The sequence below is a fragment of the Musa acuminata genome, chromosome BXJ2-5 (assembly GCF_036884655.1).
Source record: "Musa acuminata AAA Group cultivar baxijiao chromosome BXJ2-5, Cavendish_Baxijiao_AAA, whole genome shotgun sequence".
NCBI classification, from domain to species: domain Eukaryota; kingdom Viridiplantae; phylum Streptophyta; class Magnoliopsida; order Zingiberales; family Musaceae; genus Musa; species Musa acuminata.
In genome coordinates, this window is record NC_088342.1 from 7,713,181 (window position 1) to 7,725,318 (window position 12,138).

At 40.4% G+C, this 12,138-nt stretch overlaps 1 protein-coding gene across 2 annotated transcripts; it reads right to left on the reverse strand.

The window, feature by feature from the left end:
• Positions 1-899: 899 nt before the first annotated feature.
• On the reverse strand, positions 900-10,484 carry LOC135612315 (filament-like plant protein 4). Of its 2 annotated transcripts, none has more exons than XM_065108460.1 (6): positions 10,044-10,484; positions 7,387-7,520; positions 5,829-6,003; positions 2,685-5,136; positions 2,488-2,539; positions 900-1,831 (listed from the first exon to the last, which is right to left on the reverse strand). In XM_065108460.1, exons 2-6 carry the CDS (start codon positions 7,498-7,500, stop codon positions 1,370-1,372), a joined length of 3,255 nt encoding a protein of 1,084 aa, XP_064964532.1. In that variant the 5' UTR covers positions 7,501-7,520; positions 10,044-10,484; the 3' UTR covers positions 900-1,369. The 2 variants fall into 2 exon arrangements, with proteins under 2 accessions (XP_064964532.1, XP_064964531.1); XM_065108459.1 differs by having other exon boundaries at positions 7,387-7,512; positions 10,044-10,483.
• Positions 10,485-12,138: the final 1,654 nt, after the last annotated feature.

The following is a 12,138-nucleotide window of genomic DNA, read 5'->3' on the forward strand; positions in this document are numbered from 1 at the left end:
AAGAGCACATTTATCAAAGCAGACATCGCCTTTCCGGAGACGGTATACCAAACATATCGAAGAAGATCTAACAAGGCAAGACGGGTCCACAGGAGGAGGAAACCCATGTGTTGACCGCGAGGTGCGCGGGAGCCACGGCCTCCAAATCTAATGAGTGGCTGTAGTGGCGGAACACATCGAATTCGCCATACTGAAGAGCTCCAAAGGGGTCGCTCTTGTGCTGTACAAACGTGGCCGGCTCGCCCACAGATCCATGGCAGCCGATGTCCTACTCCCGACATTAAGCATGCAGCGCCGGACATAGACCTCCAACTACGTGTACGGCCGCCGCGCGCGGAGCTTCTGCAGTGCCTGGTGACTCCCCGGCAAGTACTGTAACGCGGTGTCGGTGGATTACATGGTTGGAGCTGCAGCAACTTCTTGGTCATGCATGTTCCGGATGTGACTGTTGGCGCAGCATGTTCCTCCGTCGGCGATGTGGGACACAGGAGGCCGTGGCACCGGCGCGCCTGCATGCACCGAGCAAGAGCCCCACAGGCGTGGTGTTCCACCCGCACTAGAGCGCCATCGTCATGTGGCGTGAACTCCAGCGAGGAGACACGGACGTGAAGAGCATTCATTGCGGGTTGCAAGAGCTTGTGGTAGATGATTGTTTCCATTCTGGTTTAGTTAAAAGGGGTTTGTACCACGCCATGATGCCTTGTCATGCCGTCTGTGGGCGATCTCTCAACCCATTGTTATCTTCGATATGCTGCTACTCTATATCAGGCAGTGGAGCTTCTTATTTAGGCCGACAACAATCGTATTACTGGTATTATCGTCTGTTTCAATTACAGGATAGTCATGAAGAAGTGATGAATAATTCACAACTGAAAACTTTGAGCAATCACAAATCGGTATGGAGATTTCAAACGTTGATTGAATTCACAAACCAAACTTGGAATATTTAAAGAAACATAATTTATGCCAGTTTACTATACATCAATCGGTGTTCTAAGAACATAGTTGGTTTACTATATGCTTACGTTCCGTAACAGGAAAATGTTGTCTTCACGACGACAATGTACATAAATTTTTGTCTGGTAAACCCACAACTGCCATTATAACTGTTGATCATCATGGAGGACATGGATGTTGCTCCAAGTTGCAATTCAAACAAACTTTCAAGGAAGGCGGGCGGCTCGATTGCAAGTAGATTTGGTAATTACCACCAAAAACAAGCGTAACCCGCCTAAAGGCTGAAAACTACAAGTTATGAGCTCAACTTTGAAGATTAATCGGTGGATCAACCACTGTGCACTCATTTATCAATCTGCGGAGAGTTCTTTTAGAATATCCATCAAAAGAAAAGTTTTCTCAAAAGCATAAATTAGTGATCGCCTTTTGTCTTGGAGAAAAACCTGCTAAAACCACGACCCTGCTTATCGGGCAAGGCATTAGGAAAAGAAGTAGAAGACGATGACCTGGAAGACCTATGCTTTTGATGCTTTGAGTTGATAGGTGATCTGGGAAATGGACTTGCTTCATTGTCGGATGGGCTAATCTGGGAGCTGTATCCATCCAATGGGGATTCACCACCGGTTCTTGGCGTCACAAAAGCAGCAGCACTTTCTGTCTCAGATGCCATGTACCTTGAATTATGCATGCTTTGAGTGTTAAAGCCAGTAGAGTCCAGTGCGTCTTCGAAATAGTCATTTAAGTGATTTCTGTTATTTGGAAAGGAATCTGATTGTTCTGCTGGTGGTCGCAATGTTTGCAATTGCCTTCCAAGCAGAAGTATGGTCTCTTGACACTCCGCAAGCTTCTCCGCAGCGGCTGCTATCTCTTTCTCCTATTACAGAACATACGGCACTTTGAAAGTTGTGTAGAAGAACTAGAAGTTCTGTTATCTGAATCTAAAGATGATGGCATGCCACAAATGGTTCATGTAAATTAACAAGTAGCACAAATTAGTTCAGTCCAAAAACAGTTTCCTGTGCTTTTCTGATGCCAGTGTAGTGAACAATTGCAAAAAATAAAATCAAATTGCAAACATCATTCTTGATAAGAAACGATTTGTGAGCTTCTGATGATAAAGCAACAAACAGTAGGAATGCGAACCCTAGCCTTCCTGAAGGCACGAGTTTGTGAAATATCACATATTTAAAGTTGTCGTCAAACTCAAGACAAGAACATCATGCAAAATTTTCGAAAGTCACAAAAGCACAAACATGAGTAGACATGGTTTTATAAAAGTTAATTGCAAAGCAAAATTTTCCTTTGGCAAAGTCTGTAAGCCATTTAGGATAAGAGAGACCAGAAAATTTTGGACCACTACTGGTGGGTTCAAAGAGGCAGTCATAAATTGGCTTATAAGAACCAACCTTGGCACTATTTTAACAAGGTCCAATGGTCAATGTCATTCTTATATAAAAGAAGAAAAAATAAAAATTATAGACCTAGCTCAACAAAAAGACTTGCATGATGGAGTCGAGGAATGCACATTACCTGTTTTGTCTTGTCATTGTCAGCATCTGAGCACATTGAACACTTTTCATTCCTTCATTTAAAAAAAAATGAAAAGAAATAAGAAAATAAGAACAATAAATATATTAACAGCACCAACTAAATAAATGCCAACTCCAACATGCAATCAACTATTCTGAATTACAATATTTAGCAAAGTCTACAAAACAATAGCTAACCTCTCGATCTTCTCTTGAAGATCTCTTAATTTGGTCAAATCATCCTGATGAATACGCTTTTCCTCACCAAGTTCATCGTTCAATGTTTGTACTTCTGTACGTAGAATGTTTACTTCGGCTTCTAACTGCTGTGCGCGTGATTCCAGCAACTTGTACGACTCGGCCATACACTTTAACTGTGTTTCAGACAAGCTGTTTGATTTTTGGCTAGCAGCCAATTGAGATTTAAGCTCTGCCAAACTTTGTTCTGCTTCGACTAGACGAAGTTTTGTCCCTTCCAACAATTCAGTACAAGTAGACAGTTCCGTTTGCATGTTTTTTTTCTCCAACCTCATCTCTTCAAATTCCTTCAACGAAAACTTCTGTGTCGTGCTCCTTTGTTCAAAGCTGTCACTGATAGGCCCCTCGATATCTGGATGAGAGGAAGAATGAGACGGAGCGATAGACCTTCCTGATAAAATCTCATTTCTTGGTTCATGCTGAGCCACTCTGTTTTCAAGTAATGTTACCTTATCTATGCAGTCTGAAATATTGCTTTCCCATTCATTGCCCATTTTAAAGGTCATTTTAAAGCCCATCTCACTGGCTTCGGACAAAATATGGGATAAAATAAGTATCAAATCATTCAAGCTTTTTTCATTGTGTAGTACATCATTGACATAAGAAGAGAACTGCTGGATTTTCTCACTTAGTATTGGACCACCAGATTGCCTATCTTGTAGTTCTGAGGATTCTTTACCAACAGATGTAACAAAATCTTGAATCTCTGACAAAGCATTTTTGAACTCTTGACCTAAGTTCTGCTTATCATCAGCGCATGAAATATCATCTTGCTTAGAAGAAATGCCTATATCGGTAGTCTTGTCCACATCATCATAGCAATCTCTTTTATGACAAGAAGCATCTGTAGAGTAATTTTCTTCGATAACACAGCTTACAGAATGCTGAGGCAACTCTTCCTGTGTTTCCTGCACAATATGTTTTATATCCTCCAACACTTTACCGATATCAACTTCCTGATCTGACAAGTTAAAAGTAGAGTTTATTCTTGACTGAAGCTTTCTCAACAGAGAACTGAGCTTATTCGTTGCAAGTTCTCCCTCAGAACACATTTGATTTGTGCAAGGCAGACCTGTCTTCTCTGATGCCAGATGTTGCTCTTTACTAGTAGCATCCTTTTGAACATCAGCCGACAAAGTACCATCATTATTTACAGTTTTCAGCTTATCAAGGACACCATCAGATATCGTCATTGTTCCATTAGACTCTGTTGACAAACAAGCTAACCTCTCCATCTCTAGAAAGTCATCCATAAGTTCCAAATGGTTTGAATTGCCAGTATTCTTACTCTTTTCAGTGCCTTTTTCTTTCTTGATTTGTGAGAGATCTGACGTTAATGGTGTAGCCCAAGGTTCAGAATAACTTTCTACTTCATCATTTCCATCTTCAGACATTGAGGTCAAGCTTGGTGGGTGACTTTCATTTTGGCTCAAATTGGTATCAGAAGAGATGTCAAAACTTGGATTTGATAAGAACTTTTGCGGGTTCAGAGCCAGCATCCGTGCTTCAACACTACGAAGCTTGCTTGCTGTTTTAGCAAAAATGTTTCTTGAAGCCTGTAACTCACTGTTACGGTTTGATAAAGCCTCTTTTAGCATTTTCGTTTCTTCCTCAGTTGCTAATAAGCGTGCTGTAAGAAACTCATTCTCCTTCTGCAAAGTGTAAATGCTTTCAGAGGCAAAATCCAGAGCCGGTGTTGATATGTGATTAGTACCGAGATTCTTAGCAGGTGAGCGCCGCAATCTACTCTCACCATGATCACGGCCTAAACTCTCAACCTCTAGCTTCATTTGTGCTAATGCAGCGGGTCCAGGCAGCTTTTTTCTAACAAGGCCACGTAATCTTTGGCATTCTGCTTCCAGTTTTGATATTTTCTTGACATCCTCCAGGTGCTGCTTGTTTGCTGCATCAGCAGACTTTACGCTCATATTTTTCTCTTCATTCCGAATTTCAAGCTCTTTAGAAACAACATGTAGTTCATATTTCAATGAATTAATTTCTTTTTCACATGATAGTATATTGCCCTTTAGCACTTCAATTTCAGTATCAGCTTGCAACTTCTCATCAGTAATTTTCATCAGAATATCTGCACGTTCTTGAAGAGATCTTGAAAGAGCTGCATTTTCAGCAGAAGCTCTGAGCAGCTCCTGGTCAAAATCATCTAGCTTTGCTTCTAGCTCTGCCTTCATTTTTTCCCATTGCTTAGTTTTGGCGAAGACTACATCATGCAATTTTTGCTCGCTTTCTTCCTTCACGTTTCTTATCTGCTTCATGCACTCCTTCAGGGCACCATCGAGATGAGATGCGCGTTCTTCAGCAGTAAGCTTCAACAATGTGACAGATTCAAGTTGATTTTTCAGTGCAGATGATTCAGCTTCAGCTTTTTCCCAACCTGAAACAACAAAAAATGTTCATCTTAATCATTGATACTCAAAATAAGAAATTAAAAACAATAAAAAAAGGTTCCTCATAATCAATTTTCAGATCAACAATCTTAAAGACAACCAGAGAAATCAGCTAAAACTATGTCAATTTTTTTAAGAAAGCATAACCAGATTGATGTGCTTATCACCAAGCAGTACTAAATGAAGTTAAGACACAGATCAGGCTAATGCATTGAGCATATGCAGGATGCAGCTGCATATGTTAATTTTGGTCACATGTACATGTCATACAATATATATACACACACACACATACTTTCCAACTGAGAAAATTTTGACAATTAAATAGCAAAGCCAAAATACATGGTTAAATTTATATATTAACAAATAAGGTGTCTAGTCAGAATAAGATAAAATGGTACTCATTAGTGAACCTAAAAGTGATAAGTGGAAAAGAAAAAAAAAGGTCAAAGCATAGAGGTCTTAGAGAATCACATAATAATAAATGGCATATGGATCATAATAAATAGCTGCCTGTTCACTCTGTTTGAACATAGTTATAGGACTACTACGGCTTTCTGCAAGAAGTCACAGGGCTATATCAGAATAAATGTCTGCATATGCAGCCACATGAACCACTTATTAAATGTTGGCACCAAAATATATTCATGCAAATTGATGTAATCCTACACCTTAGTACCTGAAACTGCTTCTTCAGCAACTTTAGCATGTTGCTTGACTAGATTATCCTTAGTTGTCATCTCAGTTTGTGCTGCAGATAATTTTTCTTGTAAGGTCTTCACTTGGTCTTCCAATTCAGTCAGGTGGGCATATGATTCCACAGAAATTTGTACATAGCTAATAGTATTACTATCCTGCAAAAAAGGGATTCAACTGAGAGAGTATGTAACCACATCAAGAGAAGAGCAAACCAGAAAACAAGACAGATGTCTTCACTCACAATCCACAGTAACGTAGGATAAGAAACAATAACTACCAACAACAAATCCTGGTGAGGTCTTTGAAAGAGCAGGGAATAGATTCCAAGCTAAGACCCTCATGAAACCTCATTAGTTTACCTGTTATGTTAACTCTTTGGATAAAGAAAGTTGTTTAATGTGATGCAAGTATATTTGCATAGATTTAAATTTTCTATTTTCCTTGGCCTTGATGATACAGGTGCAAGAAAAAAAAATGCTTGCTTATTCCACTCCATTGTGCTTCTCAAGATGTCCCAATAACCATTGATGTTGCCAGTGGTTATTCCTCCAAATATGACAGAAACAAACTGGTGCCCTGATTTGCAAGACTTCTGCTGGTTATAACTTCATCTCTTAATGTTTATTTTTATGAAATGACAATAATATAATGTGGTTTCCTTGTTTATTTATACTTCTGTTGGATCTGGAGATCCCATTTATTAGAATTGTTCAGCTTTGATTTGTGGATTTTGGGTGTACATTAGTTGCTTTTTAGTTTTTGTGTTGTCTCTTGGTTTTAGTGGATCACCTTTCATGGTGATGTAGCTATTCCCTAAACTCTTGCCCAACTCGGCTGGATATTTGATTATTGTTTACTGTCACACATTTGGAACAGCAAAGGTTTGCCACTTTTTTTTTCAGAAACTAACTACAAACACATGCAGTTCCTTGATATAAAATATAGCCATTGAATAATGGTCAGTTTCAACATTGAATAAATGGATGTCAACATACATATGCCAGTATGACTAAATGTCACCTGCCAACATGGATCACAGTATTATTGCCTACAGATTGAGCCTGCTAGATACCTCTAGTAATTTTGTTTAATGCACATAAAGTCTTCTATTTGTTGATGCTATGAAAAATGAACAAAGATAACTAATTAGCCTGACTGTATTATGCAAGTGTCTTTCATTTTAAAGTCTGCGTAGAACTCCGTAAAAGGGACCATATACAGCATTCTTGACATCTTTAAGCTTGTCCTTTTATGAGTCTCTATACAATATCCATCTATGAATTTCAAGTGGTATATTCTAGAAATACTCTTATGTTCAACTTTAAGGTTATACACCATATTTGCAAACAAATAATAAAACAAGCTTATCATTTTCCAATATCAGTATCCTGTATCTATCTACCTGCATGGAACCCATTTATCAAACTCGTATCGATGATGTCAATCAATTAGAAATGTTCAAAACATGTTGTCCATCAAGAATTCACTGATGTGATTTCATTCAAGTCTGCACCAGCAAAGCACAGAAAGAAACAAACCTGATCAACTTTATTTCCACCAGAACTAGATGAAATTGCAGTGGAGGAATCAGTTGTAGTCGCTGCCTTTTCAGATGACTTCTTCTTCCAAGGCCAACTTCGCCGATCCATCATCAATTAAATATCCTATAATGCTATATTGATTGAGTCATTCTTCAACAAATAAAGTACAATAGAAATGAAAACTCATGCTAACAGGTGGATTGACACAAGAAATGGTGACAGGAAAGCTGCAAGTTGTTTAAGATATCAAACAAGACCTATAGAATTACTAAGAGAAGAGTATATTCCTATAAGTATTAATATCCAGAAGGACATTTCCCATGATTTCTCAGTTATAATCACATGCTCATATGAATATAAACTGCCAGTAGAACTCTGGTTATGTATTTTAGTTATGCGAACAACAGAAATCCAAGTATTACAAGTGACTGAGTTCTGTCAATAGGTTTTTCCATGTTTCGACATTAGTTAAAACTTAAAACAAAACATGCTGCTAATGTTTTTAACTAATAAGTTTATCAAAGTCCATAAATATCTTATGCTTCACAATACTGAATTCGAGCATCCAAACAGAGAGATAGTATACTTGCCTACTAGAAACTCAATTTTATTTACTGATAATGACTAATGGTAAATGTTAGGTGATAATAAAGCCTCACATTCGACTCACAGTTAAATCTTCATATAAAGATACAAGTCAGACACTTTTGACAAGGTAGTGAGTCAAAATTTACCAAAACAATGAACTTGATTCTATAGTATATAGCCATAAAGATCCTTGAAGCTTTTACTTCTAGGTTTTGGTTGATGATGCTGGAATTCAGAATTAAAACTATGGTAGAATCTTAAGAATTAAGCTAAAATGGAGTTTTGACCTCAAAGGGATACACTTATCACAATGCTAGTAGACAGTCCTTCATCAGGTATTTATCAGTAATCTAGAGATAAGTTTCCAATTAAAACTATCAAAAAGAAGAAGAAACAACTTAATATCACTACTTTCTACAGAATATTCCTTCTTAATGCTCTCTACGATACTATTTAATATCTATCCGAGTTATTTATCAATACACTTCATCTTTTTGCATTTCCCGTTGAAGAAACCTATACGTAGGTACATATCCAATACTAGTTCCATCTCCATGCAACAGTTGGAAGAGGCATAATCAATTAGGCTCAGCTTTGGAACTTCTCTTACCATAATAACCAAGTGAACCTTGTAAGTCTGTAAAGTTGTTTCTGCCAAGAAATCTAGTCAATGACAGTTCTAGCTAATGATTCTTAAACTTTGAAGCTAAAAGAGAGAATCACACGTAGATTTAGATGAAAAGTAAACAAAACCTTTTTTTTTAGATTTGGCTCTTAAATTGTTAATGACACGTGATGATTGACAACGTTGACCATGGTATGAGTAACCAATTAGTGAAGTTTCCTGATTTTGTGAGTGCAGCTGCACTGTTTGCTGGAAAAGAAAAGCAATATCATCACATAGGTTTGACTCTGGGCACCCATTGGAACAGATATGCGCTGCTTTGTAAATATATCATTTGATACAGCTTGGCATTGTAGCGATACAGGAACCATAAACCTTAGCAGCTGGAATAGATATGTAGCAGAACGGTACGAATGAATTAAAAACAGAACCTGGAGGTAGAACTATCAAATATCTGATTTTCTAGTAACAGATAAGCATATATGGAGATTTAGCAACAATATTTGTGAGAGAGAAAAAAAGTTTCTTGGACACTGTAAATTGTCTTTTTAACCCTAGTAGTCACCACCACATGGAATGGAATCACAAGTTTAATATAAAACACAAGCTAATCAAAGAAAACCAGCATTGGTTGGTTGATTGAAGGACAAAGAGAGCGGTCGTCAGTCGTGCACAAACATGTTGAGAATTTAAAGCATTAAGGTGGATTAGTCCTTGATGCCAGGACGAACACAAGTTAGGAGAGGGAAATTAAAAGCGGGAAGTAAATTAGAGAGGCCACCAAGGAAGCATTGAGAGCAGACATGGCCCAAAGTAGTTGAAATTCTTTAAATATAAGTGGGGTAAGGAGGTGCTATCGTCTCCCAGATACAATTAAGTGATTCCAGACTGGAAAAGGGGCGCAAAAACCATGCCCTTCCTGGTCTAATCTGGCATGGGCATGCTTGAAGCGAGATTGCTTCGGAAGGAATACAAGGCATTAGTTTAAAGCAGGCCAGTTCATCATGCCGGACTTGAAATTTTTTTGTCAATGCTAGTCTCCCACTTGCAGCACTGACCTACCAGCCAAGCTTTGGCAGCGTTTCAGCGTTCAGCAATACAAACTCAAAACCTTTGATCGGAAGAAAAGAACACCGAGGTGATCAAAAGTCTCCGCCAAGTACATTGAGAGCATCAGATCGATGCATTGTGTATCTGCTGGTCAGCAACAGCGATTATAAAGATTAAAGAAATCAAATTTCCTCGGGAAAAATATTAGGAGAAACACGGATTTTTCTGTCGTCGATGCCACCGCCAACGCACGAAATGAAATTCTATAGGAGCATAATTCTATCAGGGCTATAAAAAGATACGAGACAAAACCATCGGGGAAGATAGAACAGCAGCAGGGAAAACCAAAATCAGATGGGCGGAGCCAAATGCAGGCATGAACAGGACTTACCAGATGGAATGCGGTTCGCGCGGTTCGAATTCTGGGATCAGATCTGGCGAGCCGTGTGGTTTTGGTCCGAAGAAGCGATGCAGAGGAACAATGGAAGAAAGATGCGGTTCTTTCTCCGTATCGATTCTTTTTCCCTACCTTATTTGGATATATACACAAGTTCGGTGGAGACGGAGAGATACACAGAATGGCGGTGGAGGAGGAGGAGGAGGAGGAGATCGAGATAGTTATTGCCTTGTCTGCTGCGCCAACTCTCTCCGAGTCATACTTCTCGATGCCACTTCGTGCTCATACAAGAAAAACAGAGAACAGAGAACGGAGAACAGAGACGAGAGCACACAAAGAAAAGAAAAAGGGAAGGCAGGAGAACGAGAGCGAAGTGGGTAAAAATATTAGAGTTAGGTTGCGCACTTAAAAAGCAAAAACCATCGTTGGAAAGTACCCAAAGATGCCCGTTCCTTTCTCTTTCGCCTTTTCTTCCTTGAGGAAATTATTAGACCTACCCGTTTGCACCCCTCGTGGGCCCCCATTCGGCTCATGTATCCTATTCAATAATGGAGCAGGTAGATGAGGCTAAATATATGCGCGTAATGAGTAAAAAGATAATGCTCCTTGCTGAAGCCCCCACCTTTCTAAAAAGAAACCCTACTATATTCTATACCTCTTTAACTTTTTCATGCTAGAAAGAGAGAGTCAAAAGACCACCACCGCTGGCTGCTAGAAGAAGACCGACCTTCCGAAGCAGGTTGAGCTGTGCGCATCAGCGTTGCTGCCTTCGAAACCGCGCTACGTCGCAGTCGGGGGGCGTTGGGTCTTAATTTACCTGTAATATTCAAAGCTGTGCTTGTCAGGACGGCTCTGTGAAGAAGAAAGAAAACATTCCTACCAATTACTACCAGAGGAGACCTGCTTCGGATAATATACATAAGGCCATGGATTGGACGGTGGTGATTGGAGTGGAATCCACCGACGGTTGCCGCGTCCTTTTTTCACAATTCTTTCCTATTTTACTCTCTTTTTTAACGCGCGCGTCGGTTTCAGCTGACGACGACTGACTTGATGGTGCGTTGGAGGCCGTCTGATCCGCGTTCGACGGTGATTCGATGGCAGTGCCGTCTTTGGTTCTCGCCGACAGCAAGATCTCATCACGATGCGGGGGGGGGTTGGATCGGCCGTCGGATCTCCATCGGACGATTCTGCTCGTCGTCCTGAACTCGGTTGTCATGTCGGATCCGAACGAGACCGAGACGTGGCAGCCGTAAGCTTACCATCCGGATCTGGATCCGTGCACAGTCCGCTTCACGCACGACATGGCTGGTCCTGGTCGATCATTTGGAGTACAGAGCAGGCCTACTCGCAGAAGGTGATCGGCGTGTGTTTTACCGGGGCTCATAATGTTTCCAGGTGTCGTAAGAGCTCGGCCACGTTAGGCGGATGGAATGGAACCGAGGCCACGCTCGCAGTGATTGTCCAGTCCCATGTGAGACCGTCGCCCACGTACTTGGCATCGTCACGTGACTTTAATGGGTATCTTGAATGCTCCGCGGATCTCTACGGCAGGAGACAACACGAACTCGTCCGCCTCCCTACATGTGATTCACTCTTACGGGTCTGACTCCGACCCACTACGTCTGATCCATTATATCCTGATTTAGCGGTAAAGTTTAAACGACTATAATAACTTTAAACTATTTTAGCAGCGAGGGTAGAAGGGCACACACGTCTCTCCCTCCCCATGGCGAGCGACAGGGAAGTAACCTTTTACCCTTGCCAATCATGATTTCGGGAAAGGTCACACGTTTGACCGTAGGAAACATTTTTCCCTCTTTCCCGGTCGCATGCTCAGATGGAGCATTAATCCCTAGCGACGAAGACCATCTCCTCCTTTTTTCGGTTGCTCGACACAAGCGATCGTCGTCTATTTGTCCTACAAACATCATCCTAGACAAATGGTGCCCCCTGCGATCATCTTTCGCTTACGATGCATCACAAAGATACATACTAGCCAATCATCGACGTAAATGAGTCCTTACAAGACCACGAATCGAGAGAAGAGTCATCAACCTCCTATCGTCAGTCACTCAGGTATAAAAGC